The sequence below is a fragment of the Choloepus didactylus genome, chromosome 22 (genome assembly GCF_015220235.1).
Source record: "Choloepus didactylus isolate mChoDid1 chromosome 22, mChoDid1.pri, whole genome shotgun sequence".
Taxonomy (NCBI): domain Eukaryota; kingdom Metazoa; phylum Chordata; class Mammalia; order Pilosa; family Megalonychidae; genus Choloepus; species Choloepus didactylus.
The window spans coordinates 22,112,655-22,139,366 of NC_051328.1; the positions used below are offsets into that span (position 1 = coordinate 22,112,655).

Below are 26,712 nucleotides of genomic sequence, written 5' to 3' on the forward strand. Positions count from 1 at the left end.
TGGGGCCACGGATGGGGCTGAGCCATCTACCTGGGCAGTAGTGGAACTGACTCCAGACTGGGCCAGCTACCAATTGTCCCCATGTTCTCTTTTTCAGAAAATGCAGATCGTCAGTTAGAAACATGCACGACCTACAGCAAGGTGAGCTCCTGCTCTCCCACCTGATGTAGTCTGAGAATGAGGTGGGTGCCAACAGCCTGAGGTTCAGTTCCCTGCTAACTACTTATTGTTCTCTCTCTCTCCTGCAGTGGGACAACATCCAGGAGCTCCTGGGCCACCCTGTGGAGAAACCCGTTGTCCTACACAGGTAAGTGGGAGGTTGCTGTCTCTGACAACCCCATCCTGCTCCTCAGCCCAGGAAGTCCAGGGAAGACCAGCAGTGAGTATTACTTAGAAATTGTAGAAGTTTCTGGTACTGCCACAAATACACTTCTTGCCCCACCTGCACACTAGAACTGGACTCATGGTTCTGCATGATTACCTTGACAGAGAGGTGGACCCCTAGGGTTAGCTCACCTCTTCCCACCCTACCTCCAGTTATGGGGACTCTCTCACCCCTGGCTGACATCAGGCAGAAAGGTGGTTTCGACTGGCTGTCCTGGGCTTTTTTTCCCATTGAGGCTGCTGCCTACTGTAGTCCACAGTCCCATTCTTATTGCTGTGCCACCCGAGTATCCCTCTCACTTGAAAAGGCCCTCTTTCCCGACTTCTTTCTCAGCTGCCATTCTTTGCCTAATTGGGCTGTGTAGCATTTAGACCTGAGAGAGGCCCCTCAAGGGCCTGCATGGGAGATAAGACATATACTCAGAGCCACAAGAGGCTGCTGAGCAAGAGTCCCTATCCCAAAAGGGACTGGAGCCCTGCCTGGTGTTAACTTCTATCTGCTCCTCTAATTCTGGCTTCTCTGGTCTCAGGTCATCCTCCCCAAACAACACCAATCCATTTGGGTCCACGTTCTGCTTTGGGCTTCAGCGGATGATCTTTGAGGTAAACCTGGGGAGCCCTAGTGATAGGTGGCTAAGGGGTTGACTGTCATGGCAGGGGCAGGCAAGTGATTGTGGAAGATTGGGGAGGGCCTAACTGCCACGCGAGGCAGGTTAACCATGCCCCAGCAACCTTGTCTGCTGAGAACTTGCCTGTCCACACTTGATCATTGAGGGTCCAGAAATGATGTTGGGGAAATTCAGAGTCACGGATGCTGAAGCAACAAGATGAGAAGTAATGGAAATCCCCCATTTTTATCTGAAAATGGGTTCAGCAGGGAAAGGAACCACAGGACAGGTGGGGCTCAGCCAATGAAGTACTGGGGCCTTTGTGTGCCTCATGAATAAATGGACTGAGTAGCTATAGAGGCCCCACTGGCTTGGGAGAAGAATGAGCTATCCCTGTTTTCCTTTCTGGATACCATATCTTCACTAAGCCCTTAGCAGTTGCAGAAGGGCTGGACAAATGAGCGTGGTGAAAGCTATATATTGCATGCGGTAAAAGCAAACACCCTGGGGGCTCCCAGCATGAACTGGGGGATGTTGATGGATCCAAGCCCAGCCCTGTGTGTAGGCATACACAAGCGCCAGCCCCTGTGCACAGGACCTGGCTCAAATCCATTCTCTGGAGTCACAGCTCCAGTGCTCATCCCACTGGTGGGGTTTGTAAGTCTAGCCACTGACTTGGCCTACATCCTTCGTACCACTCCCCCTTGACCCACTGTCTTCTCATGCCAGGTCATGCAGAACAACCACATTGCCTCAGTGACCCTGTATGGCCCTCCTAGGCCTGGTGCCCACCTGAGAACAGCGGAGCTCCCCTAGGAACATCACCACTCATGCCCCTCTACCCCAGGGAACTGTGCATCATATCCTGCTCAGTGGGCTTTGGTGTGCCCCCTGTGGGTTTTCTTGGACTTCTTGCCAGTGTTGAAGGGCAGTTGTGATGCTCTGAAGTGGGGCTCGGGCTAGGTGCTCTGCTGTGGGGTGAGGGGCCCGGATATTGCTCTGTCTTCTTCAGCCTGCCAGCACCAGACGACACGGAGAAGCACAAACTCTGAGCCTTGATACCTGGACCCAGGAGCTCTTGACTAACGTAAGAGGCAGGGTCCTGTCTCCTCTATGGCAACCCTGTTCCCCACATACTGGGGAAACTTGGGGTTCTTTCTGTGGTTGAGGACTCAGTCATCCAGGACGAGGACAAGGAGTCCTGCCTTTGGCCTCACATTGCCACATGACCCTTACATGTCCATCTTACTCGGTTGTGACATTTGCACTACATCCACTTTAGTTACTGTGGCTAAGGTGGCCCACCTGCCTTTTCCATTCCTTTCTTGCACGTGCTCCCTGCCAGGCCCAGTAGGTAGATCCAACTGGTTGAAACACAGCTTTCTACCATCCAGGTACATGCCCAGGCCTGGTTTTTACCCCTCTTGGAGCCTTCAGGTTCACCTACCTGTGCCCCCATTCTGTCCCAACCTGGCTGGGGGCTGCACATTTCATCCTGTTTGCCTTTTTTTAATTTAATGCCAAAGTTTTAGCCAAAGACATCTTCCCTTTGTTGTGTTCCAGCATTCTGCACTGTGGGCTGGCTCCCTGCCCCATCCCTGGGCCCTGTCCCTTGGCCAGGCCCATTCATGGCTCAAGACCTCTGGTGGCTAAAGGAGGACTGGGCTGCTAAGGAGAGTAGCATATGTGCTTTAAAAATATTAATCCTTTTGAAAAGAATTGAGAAGAGAAATGTATAATATCCCATTTTTAATATTTTGGCCTAGCAACTTGTGATACATAGATGACAATTTTGTGAGTTTTTCAAATGTGTGTACAGACTTTTGTAAATATGACTCTTTTGTAATTAACTCATGTATAGCCTCATCATGTATAGTTTAATGATGAATGCACAGGGGACCTGCCCCAGGCTCCTGTGTGTGTTTCCCAGGCAAACAGCCAGGCTTGTGTGGTGCTCCCGTGACTCTGTGACTGACTAGTGTCTTCCCATGTGGACCAGGGCCTGGCCAGAGAACCCCACATACATATCCCATTGTCAGGGGCAGCTAGGACTGTTCCCCATCAGCCTTCCTTATCCCCTGCCCAATCCCCACCCCCAATAAAGCACCTATGCCCTCAGCAACTGCCTATATGTGCTGTTGCTGAGATGTTTGTACTAAAATATGTGTGGGTGTTGGTTTTTGTTGGGAAAAGGGGGTAAGTAGTTGAAGACTATGGGAAAACTTGCAGTGGAGGGGTGTTAGGGGGAGAGGGTCCTTGGCTCCTCCAAAGAGGATGGTACACAGCATTAAGTAGGAGATTTGCATAGTTCTGTGCGTGTAGGTTCTTGGAGGTGGGGAAAAACTTTTTTAAGACCGTGCACTCAATCACTCCTGTGTTTGGCTCCAACCCTGGAGTTCAGCTGGACCAGGGCATGGTGGGGTGGGGTGGGGTGGGGTGGGGATGGGGGTGGGGGTCCAGAAAAGCAGACCTCAGGGGAAGATCTACAGACTGGCCAGGGCTAGGAACCAAAACTTCTACCCTCGGTTGAATTTGGCAGAATGCCTGCCAGGTCCAAGACAGCTGAGGCCAGCCCTACCCCACCCCACCACCAGGCCTTGGTTAAAGAGGCCTGCATGCATCTGCATCATCCCAGGGGTTCCAAACCAAGGAGCAAGTGGGCACAGGAGCCCCTCTCCCACCCCAAACAGCTACTAGGTACTAGGAGGACCAAATGTGTCTTAGAAATAAGTACCTTGCTTATTTGTAGCAAAAGCCTGGTGTTCAGCCACCTCAGCCCTGGCTGTCTTTAACAGGTCAGGCTCCATTACCTGATCCCAAATTGCTCCCCCTTTTTGGGGAAGAACCATATACGCTACAATAACTTCGGAGAAACTCTCTCTTCAAGAACGACTCTCCCACTCCATCCTGGGTCTGAATAAGGGGAGCTTGGGGTAGGGATGGGTGGCTAGGGGCCCCACTGGAAGGGGCCTGCTGCAGCAGGCCATGGACGTGCACAGGCTGTCCCATGTGGCCCGTGTAGTAGGCGCCACATAAGCCAGATGTCAGCGGCCGAGAGCCCGTGTACTACAACCAGCTCCCGGTAAAAGCAGGGGTCGAAGGTGCGCAGGTGCGGTGCGGCCGAAGGCGGAGAGATGCCAAAGGTGCGGAAAGCGGGGTGAGGTTCCGGTGTGAGCCGCAGGCGCTGTAGACACATGCCCAGAAAGACATCGTCGATAGGGAAGAGCTCAACCTGCGCGCAGGCGTCAGCCAGGCGGTGCAGCGTGGCCCCAGAAAGCACAAAGCCACCACCACCCGCGTAGGCTGGGTAGGCCTGCAGGCCGTACACAGCCTCTGGTATATAGTACTTGCTGGCCCGCACGCGGATTGGCCGCGCCTGCACAATCACGTCACCCGCAAGCAGGTCCTGTGCCGGATCCCTTGGTGCCAGGAACTCCAGCAGGTTTCCCACGTGCACGAACACGTCGGAGTCACCCTTAAAAACAAAACGTACGTCGGGGCAGAAGGCCGAGGCCCAGGCCAGAAAGTGGATCTCTTTGAGCGTTAGGTTGAAGAAAGTGTCGTCGAAGGCCCAGAGCAGTATGTCCTTGTAGGCACTGCTCTCGGCACGCAACAAGACGCGCCAGTGCCCTCGCGTGCCCGCCCCGTCCACGTCTGCCCCGTCAGTGCCCGCGCCCCTGGGCACGCCCAGCAAGAACACGCGGCGCACGAGCGCCCCCTGCACGCGGCCTTCAGCGCCCCACGTTTGGCGCACGGCTTGACGCCGCTCGAAGTCGGCCGCCACCGACTTGACAGCGATGAGCAGGTCGGGTGGGCCACTGCGCTCGCCATCGCCTCGGCACTTGTGCGGCTGGTTCATGAGCAGAGGGAAGCGCCGCTGGTCCTTGGCGCGCAGGTAACCGCGGAAATCAAAGGGTCCTGTAGGCGTGGGCGGCGCTAGCGTATCCCCTTCATAGGCCGGCGGGTCTGCGCCCGCCTCGGGTGCTTGGAAGACGCGGGGCCGGTGGCTGGGCCTCGGCGCTGCCCTTCCCAGCGCTCGCGGCGCGCTCGTTGTCGGGGCCGCGCCTTCACGTTGCGAGTAGAGCAGGAGGCCGAGCGCAGAGCCGAGGAGCAGTGTGAGCGCCGCGTCGCCGCGTAGGCGCAGCCTGCGCCGCATATCCGCGTGGCTGGCGCTGGCGCCCCCTGCGGCAAGACACAGTCAGGAACTCGCGAGGCCCAAGCCCAGTGGGACTCCTGGCCCCGCCCTGCCCGAGAGGAGGGGCGAGAGACCACGCCCCGGGGGTCTCCAGCTACCGTGGTTCATACCCCTCCGGTCGTTTTCCTACTCGGGGCTCTGACACCCGCCGGGATGGGCAACTGAAGGGCCGAGACGTTCGCCTCTGAATCCGGCCCCTACTCCTTCAGCTCCGGCCGGCCCAGGCCGGTGCCCTAAGGCCCGGGCAGGGAGACGCAGAGCCTCCCAATCTCTTCAACCCTTCCACACCCGCCACGCTGTTCCTGGGATCCGGACACTCACGCTCGGCCCTCGGGAGCGGCGCAGCCCCGGACGCCAGGGCCTCCGGGGCTCAGCGCAGGGTCCCAAGGGCGGCCATGAACGCGGCCTGGGCCAAATGCAGCGTTGGCAGGAAGAGGGGCCGGGGCCGCTGCCACGTGACCCTCCAGCTGTGCGCGCCTGGACAGCGGGAGCTCAGCTCCGCCCCGGGAGCGCGGTGTCCGAGTTGGGGCGAAACTCAAAGGGATCCTGAGCTGGGAAGGCTCGAGGAAGAGGGATTCTGGGTTCCGCTCAAGCTCGGACTCCCCAAACTCGCCTTTCTGGGAGTTGGGAGAAGCGTCAGCCTCTAGGGTTAGTACCCCCACCCCCGCCTCTCCGAAGTGAGGCAGGGCTTGGGCTGCCAGGAGCCCCTAAGCTGTCTGGTCCTAAATCTCTGGAGTCAAGCGTCTTAGGCATTGACTCAGCAACCATCCCTGTCTGTCCTTTGGACAGCTCTCCTCAGCTCACCAGCAGCGCTGGTTCCACCTTACCGGGGCTGCCATCTTACTCCGGCTCTGCCACGGCCACCCGAAACACATACAGACACAAAGACAGCCCATTCGATTCTCACAACCCTAGCGGCAGCTCACATTGCTCATACCCAGATGGCGGCACTCAGTGAGTTAAGTGACTTGCCCAGGACCACGCAGGCAGCGCATAGGAGAAGTGCCCCAGGTCTGGAATTCAGTCCAGGAATTCCTTTGTCCTTCCTTGCTCCTCTCCCTCTCCATCCACTGGGACACAGGCCAGTGGATCAACCCTATCTGCTTTAACTTCACAGGCAAACACTTCAGTCTGTCTCTCCAGAAGCTAAGAAACACCAGGTCAGGCCTAGGTCCAGTTCTGAATCCCCTAGTCTCCAGGGCCTCACGCCAGCACAGCCTTCCACAGGTGGAAGTGACCAGGCCTGGGCTGCTACAGGCCAGATTGGGCTGGCAGGGATTGGTTCAGCTTGGGCAAAGGGTTTAATCTGGAACTCAAGTGGGCAGAGTGGTGCCCTGGAAACTGAAGGCCCAGGCTTTGCCCACCTTTGATGTCAGCCCGTGCACCTGGCCTGGAGGTGATGTGACTCAGCACCATCTTGCCAGGGACTATGCCTGTTCCCTCTGCCGACTTCCCACCAGAGTCCTCCCTTAAAAAGTCAACCCTCCAGCCTGAGCCTCCTTCTCTGCTGTTCACAGACATCTCAGAAGTCTCCATAGGCTTTCTGCACTGCCTCACCTCCCACTCCCTCTTGTGGTCTGACTTCTGCCCCCACCATGCCCCAGAAACAATCCCTGTCCACCCTCCCTTTCACTGCATCCAGGGGACACTCCTCAGCCTTCAACCATCTGCAGCCTCCATCACAGTAGGTAGGTATTCTCCTGGCCTCCAGTTCTCTTGGTTTTCTTCCTTCCTCCTTTTCTGTTGATGTCCTTCAGGACCTCCCCTGGGCCAGCCCACCCACTCCCACCTGTCCATTCAGACCTTGACCCTTCTCTTGAATTCAGAGTTATAGGTCCAGCTGCCCTCAGATCCTCTCCCTTGAATGTCCTGCAGAAGTGTCATCCCCAGCTTGCCCCAAACACAGCAAGCACTTCACCTCCCCCAGGGACCCATCTCGGCAGGTGGCCTCCCTACCACCCAAAAGAAAAAGGCAAACTATGGGGTCCTCTCTCACCGCACCTATTTTAGTTTTACAACTGCTAAAATAAGTTCCATACTATGGGATGGCTTAAACAGTGGGAATTTACTGGCTCACAGTTTTGAGGCCAGGGGAAGTCCAAAACTGAGGCATCTGCAAGGTGATGCTTTTCTCCCAAAGACTGGCATTCTGGGGCTGGCTGCCAGCAATCCTCGCGAGGTCCTTGGCTTTTCTGTCACATGGCAATGCACATGGCAGCGTCTTCTTCCTCCTCCTGATTCTAATGTCTTCCAGTTTCTTGCTCTTCCTGTAGCTTCTTTTTCTGGGTCCAATTTCCTTTGCTTATCAGGACTTGGCCTTCTTGAATGAAGGCCCACCCTCATTCGGTGTGAGCACACCTTAACTAAGAGCATCTTCAAAGGTCTTGTTTACAAATGGGTTCACACCCACAGGACCAGGGGTTGGGACCTGAACATACCTTTTGTGGGGGGCGTGATTCAGTCCCCAACACCACCCCTCATCCAGCATCACCAGGCCTGTCCCTCCATCATTTCTCCTCCTAAACAGCTCCCCCTTCATCACGTTCCCGCCATCTCTGCTGCCACTGCCCCAGCCTGTGCCATCATCCTCTCTCTGTCTCTCTTGGCACCCACACCAGCCTCCCAGTCTTAACTCTCAAAACCCTTCATAGGTTTCCCCACACTCTGTAAAATGGTTTATCAGACCCTGTGCTGTCTGTCGGCCTCCCTCCTTCCCTACCCACCTCTCAATAAATCCATCCACCCCCAGATCCAGGCAAGCTAAACTTTCCCTTCTTACATTCCTCCCTCCAGCCTTCCTAGAGACCCCAACCTGAGGCTGGCTGTGCCTTTCTCCCAACCCCACCCCATCTCCAGGAGGCCTTCCCTAGCCCCAGCCTGAGTTAGATCCCTCCTCAATGCTCCCACAGCTCCTTGTACTACTCACATTTAAAACAAAACAGGTTACATTTTATTACTGTTGCTGAAGCTGGGGGTGGATGGGGTTTGTGTATCTTGCTCACCACAATATTTGTGGCCCCAGGATGATGCCCAGGACACACAGGTGACCAGTGATTCACTGTTCAATGACTGATGAGCTGGCCAGAAGTAATTGTTCAACAAGTGTGTGTTGGGGGGGGGGGGGTGAGGCAGACCCCTGAAGCAAGTCACCCACACCCATGGGAACTCTAATGGTGCTGTTCCAGCAGGCTTGGTGGGTCCTTGTCCCAGAAGGCTGTCAACTCTGCCCCAGAAGCTACAGCCAATAGTCAAAATGGGGTTGAAAGTGTGGTCTCAGAGTCCCCTGGGTGAACAGGGAGTCAGCAGCAGTAATCGAAGGGGCCCTGGAGGCACTAAGGTGCTCCAAGCCCAGCCTGGCAGACCGCCCCTTTCGATGGCACCGGTACCCGGCCTAGGCCAGACTGCCATCGGGACCCGCCAGGCCCAGCAGGTCCTCCGCCAGACTGGTGAGCTCGTTCTCCTCCAGCGCCTCCACCAGGCGCTGCAGGGTGGCACGGCGGCCCTCGGCCTGGACAAAGCGCCGCAGCAGCTGGAAGGCCTGTTCGTACAGCCCCTCGCGCTCGTACTCGTAGGCCAGGGAGTCGAGCGCCGGGTCCCGCAGCGCCCGGCAGCCGCGCTGCAGCGAGCGCCCCACCTTGCGCCATTTGAGGCCCACTGAACGCGCGAACGTCTGCTGGTCCTGCAGGTTCAGCGGCCTGTTGACTGCGGGAGCAGAGGGGGAGCGGAGTGAGTAGAGGGGGCGGGTATCCCACAGCCGATACCGTCCCCATCCCCGCCCGGCGACCACTCAAGCCAGACCTCGTTCCTCCCCAGCCTCCCTCTCCCGGCGACCCTGACTCTCCGCGGAGCGCTCACCTACGGGCTGACCCTGGAATAGAAAAGTCTGGCCGGATGACGGCGACGGCTTCTCCGACCGGGAGGAGGCTGGAGGCTGCGAAGGGACCAGGGACGGAGAGGGCGCCGGAGGGACTTCCACATCGCCACCCTGGCCCCCCGGGCCGCACGTCAGGCCCCGGAAAGCATCCTCCAGCTCAGCGAGTTCCTCGTCACGGAGCCGATCGGGCTAGGGAGGGGAGTGCGACGTCAGTAGGAGTCTTGGCAGCGGCCCACCCCCCGTCCCATCCTGATCCCAGCGAGGCCACACCTTCTGGGCCAAGATGCAGTTCAGGCAGCGTTCCTCGTCCGGCAGCACAGCGTCCAGCCGCTCGGCGCCGGCGCGCAGCTCCAGCTGCAAAGGCAGCCAGTCCAGGGCGAGCGCCGCCGCCAGGCGCCTCTGCAGCTCGGCGCGCAGCGCCCCCTCGCGGTATGCGTTAACGAAGCGGCAACAGGGCTGGCGCCCGCAGAAACGCAACTGCACGATCAGCTGCGGGTCGCTACGGTGGATTTTAAGCATCTGCAGCACATCCGGGCTCCCGCTGCTCTCTGCGGAGGCGGGCAGTCAGGAGCCCGGAGGTCGGCCCCCCGGGGGGCCATCCTCCGGGCGGCCAGAGGAGGGGCGAAGCCCGCGGTCAGATCCCCTCATCCCAAGACCTGGGGGCGCGGGGTTACCCCAGAGCACTCAGCTGGTAAACAAACTTGGGATGCAAACAGCAACAAGGCCAGGACCTATTACAGGGAGCACCCCAAGGCGCAAATCTCCGAGGCCCCAAATGAGGATGGGCAAAAGGGACCTGGAGAGAGACTTTGCAGCACAGAGAGGGATGTAGGCGGCCGGTGAGGCGGTGGAGGGGCGGGAGGTCTCAGTTCTTCTGCCTCTACAAGTGCGGCTCCCGCTGCCCCGGAAGGAGAGGGACTCTCGCTGCTCTGGGGCTGGGACCGGATGCCCCAACTGGCTTCAGCCTCCTGTGGCCTCTGCCCTGAGATAGGAAAGGGGGACCTGGAAAAGTAGATACTGGGGAGGAGTCTTGGGCAAGGGGCGCTGCAGTGAGAAACGAAAACGGGGAAAGAAAGGTGCGATGAGTAGAAAGGAGAGATCTGGCAGGTCTGAGGGTGGGGTAGGGTGGGGTAGGGTGGGGTTGGGCAGGAAGACGTTAGTGCACAAATAGGTAGAGCATACACAGATATGGCAACACACGTCCAGGGCACACATGCCCTAAGCGGGGGCGGGGGGGGGAGTAGACAAAGCCTACACAGCCAGAGGTCTCCCCCAGATCAGATCTTTTCCCTCACTCCCTGGCTGAGCTGAGGACCACCAAACCCAGGAGCTGGGACCTCAGTCCCTGGCCCCACCCACAAAAGGTCCCAGGCCGGTGCACAGGGCCTGACTCCTCTCCACATGCCACCCCACCCACGCACCTGCCAATGCAGTCCGCAGGGCCCCGTACACAGCCACCTTCTGCTGGGGGCGCACATAGGCTTCTGACAGGACCACGGTGTCCAGCGAGGACTCCACAAACAGGTATGCACTGCCCACCCACTCCTCTGGCCCATTTGGCCTAGCTGCCATCTCGGCTCCTAGAGACAAATACAATCAGGGGTCCAAGTCTCCCCCAGCCCTGGAGGCAGATCTGACAAGTCCCATCTGGCCCAGCTTCCTCTCCGTGGCAGCCCCACCCAGCTGGCACATTTGCAAAGGGGGGGTTCCCATCTCACAGGCAGCCCCTTGTGCCTCTGGCCCTGTAGAGCCCAGCCCAACATTGCAGTGAGGACTGCCCCTTCACTGCCTTCTCACAGAAAGAGCCCAGGTCACAGTGGCAGGAAAGCAAAGGTCAGATCCCTCAGTGGAGGCAGGAGAGGTTCTGCCCTCTCCTCAGGCCAGCGAGTCTCTCTTACTCAAAGTCAAGCTCAGGAGACATCATCCTGGATAGCACCCATGTCCTGGCCTTGCCTTTAACTTAAACTTGAGGCCCCAGGATCTCTGTGGGAACACAGTCGAAGTCTTAGACGCTCTCTTCTGCGCTCCCACTACAACTGTTCCTCAGCCTCCTGGCTTCATTTCCAAGAATGCTGATAGTCTGGGCCTGTACAGATTCCCTCTCCCAACACTGCCTGATCTTTAGGGGTTCCCCACTCCCTATTCTCAATCCATGTACATTTTGGGAGGGTTAATCCCACTCCCAAGCTCCAGGTCTGGACACGTAACCCATTCCACATACCCCATCCACCTTTCTGAAGTGATTAATTCAGAGCTGGGCATAGGACTCAAGCCAGACCAATCAAAATCAACCCTGCAGCTTTGGGTGGACCAACAGGAAAGAGGCACTAGCTTCCCTTCCCTTGGATCTAAGCTGGTGGGAGGAGGTAAGTCTCTGTTGCCATGCTTGGGGAGAGTTTGGCTCAAAATGAAGCCCACACAGAGGGATAAAGAGCCTAACCACACTATGCCCTGGATCCAGCTGTCCCTGAAGCTGTTGCACCTTGGACTTCTTGGCACCTCATTCCTTTCTGTCCTAAAGCTGGGCTCTTGTTATTTGCAACATACATGGTTCTATTACAGATTCCTTCCCTGTTCAGTCAGAGCCAGGGCTCCCTGACACTAGTATCTCCTCCTTCCATTTTCTGACAAAAGCCTAGTCCTAGACCAGGGAGAGGGAGAGGGGAGGAAATTCTCAATCAGGAAATTACCACACTGACCCTCAGCTCATTGGTCTTCCAGTCACTGGCCCCAGAGACAGCAAGTGGGGAACTACACTGCCCCTTTCCTCCTCTTCCCACCCTAAGTTCCTTCCCACCTTTCCCGGAAACATGGGCTCCAGACTCCATCTCCTGCCCCATCAGTCATTCCCCCTTTCTCTGGGACCACAGCATTTACATATAGTGGGCTAGGAGGGGTGCTGAGCCTTAGCTGTGAGGAACTGGATGTCCTTGCTCTGGACAGGACATTTGGGGTGGCCCCAGTTGGCATCTATTTACCTGAGGGACAGGGAGCCTCTGGGAAGAGGGTGCCAGGAAAGAGGAGCCAGAACCATAACCTTGGACATCTTTGGGGAGGGAGTAGGGGTCCTAAGCTCAGAGCAGAGGCTGAAGCTCAGATCTGCCCCTGATTCTAACCTGAGTGCCAAAGCTGGGGCAGCAAGCTGGCAGGGGGCTTCCAGCATCACTTAGCCCCAGGCGAGAGAAAGGACCTCCAGTGATGGTTCCCCCTGCGTCTCATCACAGGAGACAGGACTCTTGGTCCCCTCCCCCCACCAATAATTTTTTGGTAGGATACATATTAATATTTTGTATTTGCCTAAATCAGCAGTCTGGAAATAAGCAGGAAGTTAACATTATTGATCTCTGTGGGGTGGGATTTGAGGTGATTTTTATTTTCTGTGTATTTAGCAATATTTTCTACTTTAAATAGACATGTTTGTGTATTTAAAAAGCAAAATAATATTTTAAAGTAAAAAACACAATGGGGTGAGACAAGTGAAGCCAAGAGCAGTGGAGAGACAAATGGGGCATCCTGGGGGATTGGCCCAGGTACCCGCAGGGGGACAGGGGAAGTTGGGAACCTCTAGCCCTTGAAACCTTCCCCCTTTCACATCTTCCTAACCTGGTGATCCCAAGGATGTGGTCCTGCCTGAAGGGGTGGACGTGGGGAAGAAGGGGGACTACCCATCACACTCACTGGGATTGGGCAAATGGGGGAAAGTTAAACAGGGTTGCTGGGCTGGAGGTCGAGAAGGTGTGTTAACCCCATAGAGAAGAGGCCCCGGGCCCTCAGCTGCCATCCTCCCCTTGGGAACTCCTTCCAACTTGTCCTTCCACAGAATCCTCTCCTTGGGAAGCCCCAAGCCCCACCCACCCTGACTCCGCCCCTCTGGGGAACCGGCTTAGGTTCCTGGGCTGGGACACAGGGCCACCCACCCAAGAAAACCGGCCCCTACCACCAAGGACCAGGCACGGTCCAGGAATACAGTGCCACAGTCCCTGGGCAGCCCACCTCCGGCCCGGTGGGCTGGGACCGCCTACGGGGTGGCCCCTCAAGGACTGGAAGCCACCGCCTTCCTCGCCTAGCCAGGCGCTCCCCTTACTCAGCAGTGCCGCTCCCGAGTTCTGGAGCGGAGCTCCCCAGACTTCCACTAGCTCCCCTCTCCCCATGCTGGGGGTTCGCATGTGCGACCGGGTGGGCTGGGCAGGGTCTCTGCTCGCGATCCTTTCAGAATCAGCCCCGTCCCGCCATCTCACCCGCAGCCTCATGCCGCTTCCTGAAAGTCAAAGCTGGGGCAAGGAACCTGCGGGGACCAAAGTCCCTGCCCAATTCCATCCTCGCCCACTCCCACTCCCGGCTCCCACGGAAACAGCCCAGTAGGCCGCCAACACCAGGCCGAGGTGGCCGCGGGTGACAACTATGCCGCGCCCACTCTCCGGAGCCAGGATTCCACCTCGGCTCCTAGCGGCACCCGGGAGCCCACCCACCCTCAGCACTAACCTGGCGGCTCCGCCCGGCCTGGGTTCCCACGCCTGCCCCGCTCCACTCGACCCGCTTGGCTTCCGGGAGTGCGCGGAGCCGCAGGGGCGGTGCCCCAGCCCGGGCCGCCCAGTCTTCCCGCGCGCTCCGCCTCCCGGGATCCCCGCGGCTCCTGCCCGTCCCGCTGTCCCACTGTCCTCCGCAGCCAATCCCACGCCTCCGAGAAGAGCCCACTTGGTCCACTGAGCAGGTAAGAACCGGCGCCCAAAGTTAGACGGCAGAAAGAACTGCTCGAAGGAAGGGACTTCGAGGGTTTGCCGTTCTTACGAAGCGGGTGGCCCTAAGGAGAGAGCTACCAGGCGTTCTCGAGCAGGGTGACAGGAACGGATCAATAGGGGGCGCCCCCTGAGGACCAGAAAGTCCTGGCGTCCCCTGGACTCGGGTTCGATGAATCCTGATCTCTGCTATTCCCTGGCATTCAAAGGGGGGTGCCGATGGGTTCCAGGTACAAGCCAGGTCAAGTGTATCTGAAGCCCAGGATACACGTGGCGCAAATTCCAGAAACGACCGTTAGCCTGGTTTGTATGGAAAATAAGAAACTTAACTGACTAGTGGTGCCAAACTTCTTGTACGCAAACCTTCAGACACTTTAAAATAAAATTGGCACCCAGACTCCAGTGTTCTTTGCAAAGAGGAAGCCTACTTTCCACCGCCACCTTCCCCAAGGGTCACGCTCCGAGGTGAGAGGGTCTGCAGAGTTCCAGCCCTGCCTAAACCGCCCAGCGGAAGCCAGGGCTGCTCGAGGTTTAGGGTCCGGCCTTGAACCCAGGGTCCCTCAGCCCCTAGAGCCCGCCAGGCCCCAGAGACCTACGCTTTTCTTGGCTCCGCGGGACCTTAGTCTCCCAGAGGCCTCTAACCTGCAAGTCGCGGAGAAGGAAAGAAGCCTCCCTCCTGAGGCGGGCTCAACTGTGCCCCGCCCCGCTTCGTGATTGGCTCACGGTCCCTGCCCATTAGAAATCTTAATACTCGAGCCTTATTAACCTGCAGCCGCTAGAGGCAGTGAGCGGCTGAAGCGGGTTTCTTCAATTTGGGCCCTGTGGAGTCAGTGGCAGACGCCCTACCCTTTCGGAGAACCTGATTAAGTAGGTGGGGCCATGGAATCTGAATAGTGAAAAAGTGTCTGGGTGATTCCGACGTCCCGTGCAGCGTGAGAGGCCCTCGAGGTAGGCCTTGGGCACAGTCCTTCCCGAGTCCTCAGGATCGCTGTGGGGAAGAAATTAGCTCAGTCACACCTGGGAGATTGGTCCGGGCCTTCGGGCGCCTCTGCGTGTGTGCGCAGGGAAGGTGAGCTGTCTGAGTTGGGGCGGGAAACCGGCGGGATTGTCCAGAACCAGAGCCTGTGCCGCCCGCCCTCCACCCTCCCCAAGGAAGATGTTAATAACTTGGAGAAAGCTCCGATACAGTCGTCCAAAGTCCGGGAACTACGCTCATCAACGTCGCGCTAAGTCGTGGTTGCGTTCCTTGGGTATCGCATGAAGTATGAATTTGCTCAACAAGTGAAAATGTAGTTTGAAGAAGAACCAGAGATCCTTTTGTATCCAGGGCCGATTTCATGGGTCCAAGTACTGTGCAGTCACACAGGGCCCACGCTTGGTTTAATACTTGGTTAAAAGTTCTGCTGTCACTGTCTTGAAATTCTTAATAAGTCTGTGATCACAGGGGCATGCACTTTCATTTTGCACTGGGTCCACAAATTATGTAACAGTTCCTGGGCCATAAGCGTTTCTACACCCAGATTGCAGTGTTCTTTCAACACTTTGGTCTTCCTGAGCCCAGGGATGTCCCCCTCTCTCTCGGCCTCAACTGCTGGGATTGACGGCGATGGCCGAGCCCGGAGAGCAACTGCTGGAGAAGTTGCTGGCGCCCATCTTGCTGCCACGCAGTGACACAAACATCAGGTGAGATGGCTCCTCCCCTTCCCACTGCCTCTCGCCCTTTCTCAGTGGAATCAGGGGAGTGGTTTCTGCTGAGAAACATCGGTGGCGATTCAGTGACTCTCTTCAAATTAAATAGCATAACACTTAACAAAAAAACAAAATATACTAATTACTACATTGACCACTTACAATATGTACCAGCCATTGCTCTAAAAGCCTTACATATATTAACTCATTTAATCCCAACAAGAACCTCTACTTAGTGAACAGGTAGTATTTTCTCCACTGCACAGATTGGAAACAGAGATTTAATAACTTTTCACAGGTCATTCAGCTAGGGACCGCTAAGACCCAGTTCCCAAAATATCATAGGTTCCTCCTGCCAGCGTTTCAACATGTGGCAGACACGACTGAAGCCTTCTAAAGATGCCCCATCAGTGGCTGCCTTCAGACAAGCAGGCGTGGTCGGGGCAGGGAGGTGCGTGTACAGGAGGCGGGAATTTGGGGATGGAAGCTAGAACTCAGGCTGAGGGGTGGACAGGGGCTTCTTCCCGAGTCGCGGGGACGCCGCTGATGCCTTCACTGCTCTAACACAAGCTGCAACTGTGCACGGGAAAGCATACTGCCACCATATGTGTGCACCACGTCCACAACCTACAGCTGGAATTTGAGCCATTGAAGGAGCCGAGCCGCCGGGCGGCCACTGAGCTACTGACGGCGCTGGTGAGCCATGCCTTGGGACTGCGAGGCCTGGGCCTGGGGTGCCGCGGGGAGAAGCCACTCTTCCACGCGGGCTTCGATGTCCTGGACGCCGCACGCGGCGCCACCTCGACCTGCGGCGCTTGCCCTTTACGCTGGACGACGAGCTGGTGCCGCAGTCTCTTCCCGTACAACTGCACGCTCCATGCTCAAGCTGCTTACAGTCTGCACCTCGGCAGCCTATCGCGCTCCACCCTCGAAGTGCTGGCAGCTCAGAACCGCGCGCCTTTAGCACTCTCGGCCCTGCGGTGCGCATGCCCTGAAGACGAATGCGCGCGCGTCCTGCCAAAGGAGGCCTGGACCGCGTTGCGCCGCTGGGCTGGAGCTGCCTGGCGGGAGCGTGGCGCGCGTTCCTGCAGCCTTCGGTACCCGTGGTTACGCTGCACCTCCGCCTCTCCTGCTACACCACAGGCCCCATGGGCTTCGCAGCGCGAAACTACGCCGCAACCCTGCGGAAGCCACGCTGGAGGGTCCGGCGGCAAGATGCGCGGGCCTGCGCGACAGGCTCTGCTTCTGCGTGCAGCGACCCGCCGTGCCGGGCGCCCTCCCCGCGCACTGCCCGCGCCTGCGCAGCTACGCGTTTAAACTAACGCGCGAGCCGCATTCCCGGCGGCCCACGTATGTGTTGTGATGCAACCATCCTGTTCCAGATGTGTGGCCGCGGGCTGGGGTGCCCAGGCACGTTCCAACTGCCTTTTCCTTCGGGGTTCTGTTGCCTCCTGTGTCTCTTGAGGATTGGCGTCGGGACCATTCCGGGCACTCTTAACACACTTGTTGCCCTTAGCCTCTGCCGTCTCCCCGCAGAAACCCGGCCGGCCTGAGGTCACCATCCCACCCGCTGCGGACTCTGCACAAGCTCAGCGGCCCTGGCGCAGGGGGAGGGAGGCTATGGGCCCGGGCCGGGACGCAGGGATGAGTGTGAAATAAATCCTTGCGTCCTGTGAAAGGCGGAGTCAGCTCTGAAGGGGGAAGTGCGGAGGCCGGACGGAATCAGGACCTGGAGGTCCCCGGGACTCATAAGACTGCGGGGGTCAAAGGTGGGGTCTCCGCGCCCTTGGAGTCACAACGTTCCGGTCAGGGGGAGGAAAGCTTAACCCCCATACTATCCGCTCGCTTCCACCGCATCCACGACCATTGCCTTCTAGGACTTTCCCAGCCCACATCAGGCCGCGTAGCAGAAATTTCTCTGCATGAACAGAGTGGGAAATAGCGGGCCAGGGAAAGGCGGGGACTCGAATCCAAGTCGCCCTCCTCACCCCACCCTCTCACACAAATTCGATCCCAGCCTGCTGGGTGCCAAGGCCGTGGTCCGAGCCCCGCCCCGTGGGTTCGCACGTGGCCCCCTCCTGACCCGGCGCCCGGAGGCGGAGTAGGACACTGCGGGCGCAAACGCAGCAGTTTCGGCGGCTTTGACGTGCCCGCGGCGGCCGGGCCAGAGCGCTGAGCGGGCCGAGACTGCGCCATGCAGGAAGCACCAGCCGCGCTGCCCGCGGAGCCGAGTCCCAGCCCCGTGCCTGCCTTCCTCGGCAAGCTCTGGGCGCTGGTGGGCGACCCGGGCACCGATCACCTGATCCGCTGGAGCCCGGTGAGGGCTGGGGTCCCCGGGGTCTCTCCAAGTCAGTGAACACCCTCGCCCACCCCCACCCACCCCCCTGTCTGGGCCCGGGCTGTGGGTCCCTCGATTCAGCCGTTCGAGGCAGTTCACCTTGGAGGGGGTGAGCTAGATGGGGGGTGAGGTGGCTTTCTCTGGATGAGAAAGGGATAGGAACCTCCTGGAACTAGAGCCTGAGGGATCTTCGAGGCCATTTAGTTCCCACCCTGCCCCATCCCACAGATCAGAAAGCAGACTGGGAGAAGGGGAGTGCTGGCTCTGGCTCTAGCTCCGGCTCCAGCTCTGACTCAGGGTCATATTGCAAGGCTGGGAACTGTAGGGAGCTGGAACCCGAGTCTGATGGCTGCTCCAAGTCGGACCCCTTCCACAGAACTGAGTGTGGAGTCTGAGTCGGGAGGGGGCTGGGGACCCTTTGTGGCTGCTCCCGGCTGGACCTTAGAGCTAGTTCTGTCCTGGCGTCGTCCGGGTGTCCCCGTGAGCCATCGGTCCGCTCCCCACCGGGGGTGCGAGTGTGTGTGCTCGTGTGCGCTTGAGCGGCCTTTGGCGGACCCCGCTCACGGTGTCTGGTCTGCGCGGACACCGTGGGCCGCTGCGTTCTCGGCAGAATGGGACCAGTTTCCTCGTAAGCGACCAGAGTCGCTTCGCTAAAGAGGTGCTGCCCCAGTACTTCAAGCACAGCAACATGGCGAGCTTTGTGCGGCAACTCAACATGTGTGAGTCCCCAGGGCCAGGTGGAGAGCGGGTGCCGGTGGCTTGGTGCCCGAGGACGGGGCAACTCAGGTCTCCACGCCCACTCCCCAGACGGTTTCCGGAAGGTGGTGAGTATCGAGCAGGGCGGCCTGCTCAGGCCGGAGTGCGACCACGTCGAGTTCCAGCACCCGAGCTTCGTGCGCGGCCGCGAGCAGCTGCTGGAGCGCGTGCGGCGCAAGGTGCGGGCGGCCTGCAAGAACTAGTGGACCCGAGTAGAAGTCGGGGAAGCCCGCCCTGCCCTAAGCGACCCTATCCCGACAGTACTTCCTATCCCCTTCCTCGGCAGGTGCCTGCGCTGCGCGGCGGCGACGGCCGCTGGTGCCCGGAGGACCTGGGCAGATTGCTGGGCGAGGTGCAGGCGCTGAGGGGAGTGCAGGAGAGCACCGAGGCGCGACTACGCGAGCTCAGGCAGTGCGGAGGACTGGGGAGGGCGAGGTCCTGGGCGGTAGCATACAGGCCCCCCAGACGGCTCTGGGCAGTCTCTCTCCCTCTCTCCCTCTCTCCCTCTCTCCCTCTCTCCCTCTCTCTCTCTCTCTCTCTCTCTCTCTCTCTCTCTCTTTCTCTTTCTCTTTCTCTCTCTTTCAAATGGCCGGCTGGGGAACGCTGTGGTCTCTAGCGGACGGATAAACTGTTGGGGTGGTCGGGCTTCCTGGCCTCGCCCTTCGCTGGAGGCAGGACTGGGTGTGTCCTCACAGGCCTCAGCACCCTCCCACCCACCCCCCTCCAGGCAGAACGAGATTTTGTGGCGGGAAGTGGTGACGCTGCGGCAGAGCCATGGGCAGCAGCACCGGATCATTGGAAAGGTGTTCCTCATCCCCTCGCTGACTTCTCTTTCCCACTCCTCCCCACCACCCCCTCACCCCGGCCCCCCATCCCCAGGTTAAATCCCTTCCTCATGCCCACCTGCTGGGAGTCTGCTTCACTAGCATGGGGGGCAGGGTCTGATGTATGCATTAACCCTTTGCTTCATTGTCAGCTGATTCAGTGCCTCTTGGGGCCACTTCAGGCGGGGCCCAGCAGCTCAGGAGTCAAGAGAAAGCTGTGAGTGAGAAAGCCAGAGATGCTCACTTGCATTCCCCTACTTTCTAGAATCCTCCACTCCCTACTCCCAGGTTCTCTGCAGGAACCCCTTCTCCAGAAACACCGCCAAGAATCCACATTCCTCCCTCTGTACTACAGGCTGCCTGCCCAGTGCCCATCTCCCCCAGGGCTCCCTATCTCCCAGGATTTTTCCCTCTCTTTCCAACCCTACCACGAGGTACCCCCACTCCCAGATTCCCCTCTTCCAGGATCTTATCTTCAGATCCCCACCCAGAAGTGTACCCCACCCCCCAAGCATCCCTCAACATGTCTGGGCTCAAACCATGCTCCCTCCCTCCCTTCTCTCTTCCCCCCCATCTGGGCGGGAGCCCCTTCCACCTCCAGCATGTGACTGATGCCCTGGCAACCAGCCTCAGCTCTGCTGACTTGGCTGATGGGGCCTGAGGGAGGGAGGTGGAGGCTAAGTGACATGGGGGCTAAGCCTGCCCCTCCCCCTGCCTGTGTCCCCACCACCCTGCCCAGGTCTCTGATGCTGGATGAAGGGAGCACATGCCCTCCGCCTGCCAAATTCAGCTGCCCCCTACCCAGCACCCTCCTACAGGACCCCTACTTTATCCAGTCGGTAGGTTTCACTTCTCTCCCCTCCCCAAAGGCCCAGCTGGGCTTATGGAAAGTCTACTCCTATGGAGTGCCAACATTTCTCCCAACCCAGGCTCCCCCGCCTGGACTGAGTCTCCCCTACCAGCCCTTCCCCCTCAAACCTGGTCCAGGTGGGTACTGGTAGGGTTCTGGCCCTCCCTGTGGCCCGAGGGCAAGGGCTGGGCCTGGCTTTCTTCTTCCAGCCACCCCCAGGGACCACTTCTGGACTCAGCAGACCTCGCAGAGCGAGAGGACCCATTATCTCTGATATCCTAGAAGATTCCCCATCCCCATCTCCTGAAGGGACTGGGCTTTCTCCCTCTAGTGGCAGCAGGAGGTAAGGGAGACAGAGTGTGCTCTCTGGGGACTCTTTGGGGGAGGGGCTGGCAGTCGGATGGCTGTGGGAGCAGGGGGGGAGGGCAGTGCCAGGGTCTGGTTGAAGCTTTTCTCTGGTGCAGGGAGAAGGGCCTGGCACTGCTCAAAGAAGAGCCGGCCAGCCCAGGGGGGGAAGGCGAGGCTGGGCTGGCCCTGGCCCCAAACGAGTGTGACTTCTGCGTGACAGCCCCCCCCACCGCTGCCTGTGGCTGTGGTCCAGGCCATCCTGGAAGGGAAAGGGAGCTTCAGCCCTGAGGGGCCCAGGGATGCCCAGCAGCCTGAACCAAGGGGCCTCAGGGAGGCCCCTGACAGGTGAGCAGTGAGCCCATTCTTGCATGGGAGCCTTGTGGGCCACTTGTGCAGATTGACCAGCACTCACCAGCCCACAGAACTTCCCAGCCTTCCCTGCCTCTTGGTGGCTAAGTGGGAGGCTTGGGTACTTGAACCTGTCATCCTGATCTGATTTCTCAGAGTGTGCTTTCCAGCATCAGAGTCCCTGGGAAATAGAAAGCTTATTAAAATACAGATTTCCTGTCTCCTGTTGAGGTCAATCAACATCTCGGTTGTAGGGCTCAGGAATCTGTATTTTAAATGAACTCACCAGATGATTATAGAGCACTTAATAGTTTAAGTGCTACTACTATGACACTTGCATAGGAAGGGGACATTTTCTAAGACCCCAGCCCTACAACCCAAACCTCAGGCCCCAAGTAGAAGGCAGAGGCACTCTCTGCATGCTCCTTGTGGGGGTTCCTCTCCTGGCATCATCTAGATTTCAGGGGATTTAAATCCCAGTGTATCCTGGCTTCTCTGGGTGGGCACTGCAGGCCAACGGAAGTTCTCCGTGCACAGGGAGCCTCTGGGCCTGGAGAGTGGGGACACAAGCCCTGAGGGTCTGCTGCCTCCGATGCTGCTTCGGGGCCCCCCTGAAAGTCTGGACCCTGCAGGGCCCCTGGATGTGAGTACCCCTCTGGCTGAGGGGCAAGGGTTTAGGGCCCAGGGGGCGTCCAGTGTCTCTGTGCAGCCTGTGGAGGGTGCCATTAACCATGAGCTCCCCTCAGGTGCTGGGCCCCAGCCTCCCTGGGCGAGAGTGGACCCTGACGGACTTGGATATGGAGCTGTCCCTGGTGAGATGGAGGAGGGGCCGGGGGCTGGGGAAGCAAGCCCTTTGGCCCATGGCTGTTTTCTCTGAGCGAAAGCCATGGCTGGGGAGGATTGCCCCCAGAGTCCAGTGATTCCCCAGCTCTCCTCCTTAGCCCCCCTACCCAGCTGCTTCCTGAGGTTCTCCCATGCAGATGCAGCCCTTGGTTCCAGAGAGAGGTGAGGCTGAGCTGGCAGCCAAGGGAATAAATTCTCTGGGTCCAGGTAACGGTTGGGGTAACTGAGGGTGGGGTGGGAAGGCCATGACTGACCAGACCCATCAGGATGGGGCAAGTTTTGGAGGGAAATCCCTTGCGTTCAGGCAGAGAGCTACTCCTACCTGCTGACCACTTGTGAGAGTGCAGAGGTTGAGAATGGAATGTTTCATCCTAACAGGATAGAGGGGAGAGTGGGCAGGGCTTTCCTTCCCCAATGAAAGAAGTGGGAATCGTTTCTCCATTCTGAGCGTTGTCCCACTCCCCCTAGGGAAGGACCCCGCCCTTGGGGCCCCGCTCCTGCTGGACGTCCAGGCGGCTTTGGGAGGCCCAGCCCTCGGCCTATCTGGGGCCTTGACCATTTACAGCACCCCTGAGAGCCCGACCTCTTTCGTGGGCCCTGGGGCCAGTCCCTCCCCCTGAGACCTTTTTCCCTCTGGAGCCCGAGACGCTGAGGGGCTAGTCGGCGGCAGCTTGCCCTTCAAGGCTTCCTGGCGCCCCCTTGCGGAGGCCGAGCCAAGCCCAGCCACTCGGCGGCCTCTCTCCATTCCGCCTGCAGGGCCCTGCACATAAACTGCATTTGTTTTTCGGTTTCCCGTCTCGTTTCTTTACCGACCAGGTAGCGCAGAGGTCATGGGTGGTGGGCAACTTTGCATTCGTAGAAGCGACCAGATCCCAGGCTTTAATGGGGAGATCACTGACTAGAGTGGAAGTGCTTGGGGTTCCCGCCCCTTAGCCCTCCTGGGCCCCGATCTCCGGCGAGATCCGGGGCTGTCGCGCGGCCTCTGCGACCTCCAGGAAGCGGGGGCTTCTGGGTCAGACCCAGCTCCGCAGTGCCCCCGCTCTGTGACCCGGGGTAAATCGGTCCCCTTCTCTGAGCCTCGTCTGTGACTGGCAGAGAGGAAGGGTCGTCCAGAGGATGTGTGTAAAGCGCCCAGGAATTGCCAGGCCCAAAGTGGGCGCTGGGCACATGGGGCCGCGGGCCGCACTTCCTTCTCCCCAGCTCCGCACTGACTCAACTTCTGGCGGGCGCGCGGTAGGGAGGGAAAACGAGCTACGTGAATATCCCCAGGCAGCTCGCGGGCTCTGCGGGACCGTCTCCCCCAGCCCCAAGACGAACGCCCCACCCCGCCCCGCCCGGACATTCCAGGCAGCCCCGGCCGCCACCCCCCCCACCCCCCCACCGCCGCAGCTGCTGCCCTGGCTCCGCCCGGCCCTTTCTGCACTGTCATCTCCTGCCCGGCCGAGGCTCGACCCGTGAGTGAGGCTGCCTGTCCGGAGCGGACCGGGCTGGGGGAAGGGAAGGGAAACAGACGGGGCAGAAGCGGGGCCCCGCCACCGCCAGCTACACCCGGAGGGGTGTCCGTGCGCCCCCTACCCCCACCCCCACCCCCACGAGCGCCTGAAGACCTTGGACTGGGTGGAGCCGAGGTAAGGGCATCGCTGCGGTCGCGCAAGTGCAGAGGCTCCCGCGACCCGCTCGGTCAGCAAGAGATCCCATGCAGAGAGGTGAGGGTGGGGGCCGGCCGGCTGCACGCCTTCAGCCCGGGGCCGCCCGACGCTCCAGGACCTGGCTTAGGATCCTTTAAGGACTGGCTTCGCGACCAATTGGCCACGATGTAAACTCGTTTCCTTATGAGTAGTGAGACCCTCAGAGGGAGTCCCTAGACCAGTCTGGGTCTCTGCTTCCCAGCCAGGACAAAAGGCAGGGTTTGGGGTAATGGGAGACGTCTAACATGTAAACAATCTGGGGAGGAGGGAAGAAGCCAGATTGTCTGGATTCTCTCTGTTGGGCAGTGGGTGTGAGGGACAGGTGGTTAGGGCTGACATTCTGCTAGGTGGGGGACTGCATTACAGACTGTGTTATAGTTCCGAATGGAACCAGTCAGAGTCCAGCCCTGCCACGTGGTGTCTCTGAGCTTCAGTCTTCTCATCTGTAAAATGGAAATAATGAACCCTACTGCAGAAGGTTGTCAAAAGTCACTGTGCTGTGGGGGTGGTGGAATGGCAGTGAGAGGTGCCCAGAGGAACTGTTAATAGGTGAGGTGACAACAATGATCCCTGATGGAGCAGCAGCACTCACATGCCATAGATGGGACATGAAGGAGGGGCAGGAGGGTACTCGTATCTGCTCAGTGGCCTGGAGAAGGGGTTGACACTTTGATATGGCCAGGAGGGATCTGAGACACAGCATGACACCAGGGGCTGGAGAGAAAGAACTGGGAGGCAGGATGGGGGGCTAGGTCCAAATCCTGTCTCCCAGACAAGGCCCAGCCTCTTAGAGCCTGGGAAGGAGGTGGAGGAGGGACCCCAAAGGGAGGAGGAGATCCAGGAAGCGATGTGTAGACAAAACCAAGGCAGAGGATAATAGGGCAAGGGAGGGAACAATACAGGAGCTGGCCCATTTGCTTTACTGGCTGGGTCAGGCCACCCAAGAGGGAAAAGACTGTAGTCCTTGATTGGGAATAAATGGACAAGGTAGATTAATTTCTACCTTACGCATGTTGTTTGGTAGAGACAGCATCTCAAAATAGGGGGATCCATGGAGGAAAAACAGTACATGTTTGGCAAACATGTATTGGTAGCTTTTATGTGCTGGTCCCTGTGGACTCCAGGATGAAGCAGGAGATGGCAGAGAGTCATTCCCAGGCCATCAGGGAGACAACAGGGTCTCAGGTGATGTCAAGACATCTTGGTCAGCACTAGGACTCAAGAGGATTCAGGTATCCCTGCTCCGATATCAGAGAACCAGGAAGGGCCATGAGACCAGGTCCAGGTTGCAACACCATAGTGGTGGTGGGGTGGGGATGGGGGTGGGGGCACCAGGGCAGGGCCTGGTCTGGGATGGACCTTAGGGTCAAGGGTCTGGACTTCTTCCAGTTGGTGAGAGAAACAGTGGAAGGCTCTCAGCATTTTGGGCTCTGGATGCATTTTGGGACTGGAGGGGAGAGTATAGAGGCAGGGAACCTCCATCCAGGGCTCTGCAGGGTCCAAGCAGTGGGTGAAAGGTCAAAGTAAGTGGTGGGAATGGTGAGAGAAATATTCAGCAGACTGCAAAGGACTTAACTGTGAGCTTGGCGTGGAGTATCAGATAACTCCTAGGTCTTTCTGCTTGTTGAGGTGGGGAAGCAGGTTGGAGGATCTGTGGATGGTAGTGCACACGTCCTCGTTGGAGAGAACAGTAAGAGTAGATGCAGTGCTGGGAAAGCTTAAGGGAGAAGGGGGGAGGTGGGCCACAGCTGCCGTTTAGGGGACCGGAAGAGGAGCCTGAGGAGGAGACACGGAAGCAGCAGCCGGAGAAGCAGTCGGACGAGTCCCGTGCGGTGGCCTCCAGGTCCTCTGCTGCAAAGCGGTGTGGCCGGGGTCGAGGTGAACTTCAGCTCCAGCACGGGTGTTCACTGGGGTTCGGGGAGAGAAGACTGGGGTGGGGAAGTCCCGCCCCCCACTGCCCCTGTTCCCCTCCACCAGGCTGTCCCGACGATGGGCAACGCGCAGGAGCGGCCGTCGGAGACGATAGACCGCGAGCGGAAACGCCTGGTAGAGACGCTGCAGGCGGACTCCGGGATGCTGCTAGACGCGCTGCTGGCGCGGGGCGTGCTCACCCCGCCCGAGTACGAGGCGTTGGACGCGCTGCCTGATGCCGAGCGCAGGATGCGCCGCCTGCTGCTCGTGGTGCAGGGAAAGGGCGAGGCCGCCTGCCAGGAGCTGCTGCGCTGTGCCCAACGTACTGCGCAGGCGCCGGACCCCTCCTGGGACTGGCAGCACGTGGGCCCCGGTGCGCGCGCGCGCGGAGTGGGGACCTCGGGCAGAGCAGGGGTCGGGGCGTGGTCTGGAGGGCTGAGCAAGAGCCCATTTGGAGGGGCCGGGCAGTTATACCTACAAGAGCAGAGGGCGAGTGTGTGCCGAGAAAACAGGGAGCGGTAAGTTGAACCTAAGACACCGCCACCTCTGCTCTAGGCTACCGGGACCGCAGCTACGATCCTCCGTGCCCGGGCCTCTGGACGCCTGAGGCACACGACTCAGGACCTGCATGGCCCGGGCTACCTAGAGCTGCAGACCACGACGAGACCGGGGGGCCTGAGGGCTGCGAGACGGCACAATCCGAGATCCCCGAGGACCCCGAGTGCGAGCCGGAAGCCGAGGCCTCCGAAAGGGCTGAGCCGGAGTTGGAACCCCAAATGGATCCGGAACCCGAGATGGAAGCAGAACCAGAGACCGAAGTGGAGCCGGAGCCCGACCCGGAGCCGAATTACGAGGATGAGTAGGAAGGTGTGAGGAGGCTGCCGGAACCGGTGCCTGGTTGGTGGGAGGATTGGGCCTGGGAGGCGGTGGGCGTGCCCCGACCTCGTTGACTCTTTCCCCCCATTATTTTATGGCCTGTAGATTCCTGAAGACCAGAGCGTTGACTGGCCTCTCTCCACCCAAACTGGACAGGACCTCAGATTCTGCTTGGGCTGGACAGATGCCACAGAGGCTTTGTCCTGCTCACCGCCATTGGAAGTGAATAAACCCTGGAGGGTCCACCAGGGCTGGGCTCTCCCCTGGACTCTGGCTCTTTCCCCAGGAACCGAAAGTGGGGTGTGTGGGAGGGTAGGGTAAATATGTGTCTCCCAGTCCCAGTGATCTGGGTAGCTCCGTGCCCCTCCATGCCCTCAGTCTTCAGTCTCATTTCTGCCCTCAGTAACTCAAATTACACCCTTGGTGACCTCAGGCATACACTGG

At 58.9% G+C, this 26,712-nt stretch overlaps 6 protein-coding genes across 11 annotated transcripts in view; 4 read left to right on the forward strand and 2 right to left on the reverse strand.

The window, feature by feature from the left end:
• The window catches only part of C22H16orf70 (chromosome 22 C16orf70 homolog), a 25,759-nt gene extending 22,606 nt beyond the window's left edge, over positions 1-3,153 (forward strand). The window contains exons 14-17 of one of the 2 annotated variants that reach the window (XM_037816126.1): positions 98-141; positions 249-307; positions 915-987; positions 2,005-3,153. In XM_037816126.1, coding sequence (XP_037672054.1) covers positions 98-141; positions 249-307; positions 915-987; positions 2,005-2,160 — 332 coding nt within the window. In that variant the 3' untranslated portion in view covers positions 2,161-3,153. Of the gene's footprint in view, positions 1-97; positions 142-248; positions 308-914; positions 988-1,721 lie in introns of both variants that reach the window. The other variant, XM_037816127.1, reaches the window with a different exon arrangement.
• On the reverse strand, positions 2,725-5,617 carry B3GNT9 (UDP-GlcNAc:betaGal beta-1,3-N-acetylglucosaminyltransferase 9). The gene has a single exon (XM_037816128.1). It carries the CDS (start codon positions 5,146-5,148, stop codon positions 3,940-3,942), a length of 1,209 nt encoding a protein of 402 aa, XP_037672056.1. The 5' UTR covers positions 5,149-5,617; the 3' UTR covers positions 2,725-3,939.
• A 2,497-nt stretch (positions 5,618-8,114) lies between these two features.
• TRADD (TNFRSF1A associated via death domain) lies at positions 8,115-13,697 on the reverse strand. The gene is made up of 5 exons (XM_037816033.1): positions 13,544-13,697; positions 10,483-10,641; positions 9,332-9,609; positions 9,043-9,250; positions 8,115-8,889 (listed from the first exon to the last, which is right to left on the reverse strand). Exons 2-5 carry the CDS (start codon positions 10,631-10,633, stop codon positions 8,579-8,581), a joined length of 948 nt encoding a protein of 315 aa, XP_037671961.1. The 5' UTR covers positions 10,634-10,641; positions 13,544-13,697; the 3' UTR covers positions 8,115-8,578.
• Positions 13,682-16,858, forward strand: FBXL8 (F-box and leucine rich repeat protein 8). The gene is given in 9 exon segments (XM_037816034.1): positions 13,682-13,772; positions 15,359-15,480; positions 16,057-16,088; positions 16,091-16,276; positions 16,279-16,330; positions 16,332-16,529; positions 16,531-16,570; positions 16,572-16,671; positions 16,674-16,858. Coding segments are annotated over 8 exon segments (861 nt in total). The 5' UTR covers positions 13,682-13,772; positions 15,359-15,403; the 3' UTR covers positions 16,850-16,858.
• Positions 16,859-17,289: 431 nt separating this feature from the next.
• Positions 17,290-22,583, forward strand: HSF4 (heat shock transcription factor 4). The gene is given in 14 exon segments (XM_037816032.1): positions 17,290-17,803; positions 18,435-18,543; positions 18,632-18,759; positions 18,867-18,991; positions 19,308-19,383; positions 19,557-19,621; positions 20,144-20,243; positions 20,464-20,597; positions 20,719-20,824; positions 20,826-20,947; positions 21,488-21,593; positions 21,697-21,762; positions 21,931-22,000; positions 22,262-22,583. Coding segments are annotated over 14 exon segments (1,482 nt in total). The 5' UTR covers positions 17,290-17,680; the 3' UTR covers positions 22,414-22,583.
• Positions 22,584-23,222: 639 nt separating this feature from the next.
• Positions 23,223-26,541, forward strand: NOL3 (nucleolar protein 3). 5 transcript variants are annotated; one of them, XM_037815957.1, is made up of 4 exons: positions 23,223-23,247; positions 25,459-25,765; positions 25,948-26,259; positions 26,374-26,541. In XM_037815957.1, exons 2-3 carry the CDS (start codon positions 25,471-25,473, stop codon positions 26,253-26,255), a joined length of 603 nt encoding a protein of 200 aa, XP_037671885.1. In that variant the 5' UTR covers positions 23,223-23,247; positions 25,459-25,470; the 3' UTR covers positions 26,256-26,259; positions 26,374-26,541. The 5 variants fall into 5 exon arrangements, with proteins under 5 accessions (XP_037671885.1, XP_037671888.1, XP_037671886.1 ...); XM_037815960.1 differs by lacking the exon at positions 23,223-23,247 and adding an exon at positions 23,346-23,421; XM_037815958.1 differs by lacking the exon at positions 23,223-23,247 and adding an exon at positions 23,475-23,499.
• The last annotated feature ends 171 nt before the right edge of the window (positions 26,542-26,712 follow it).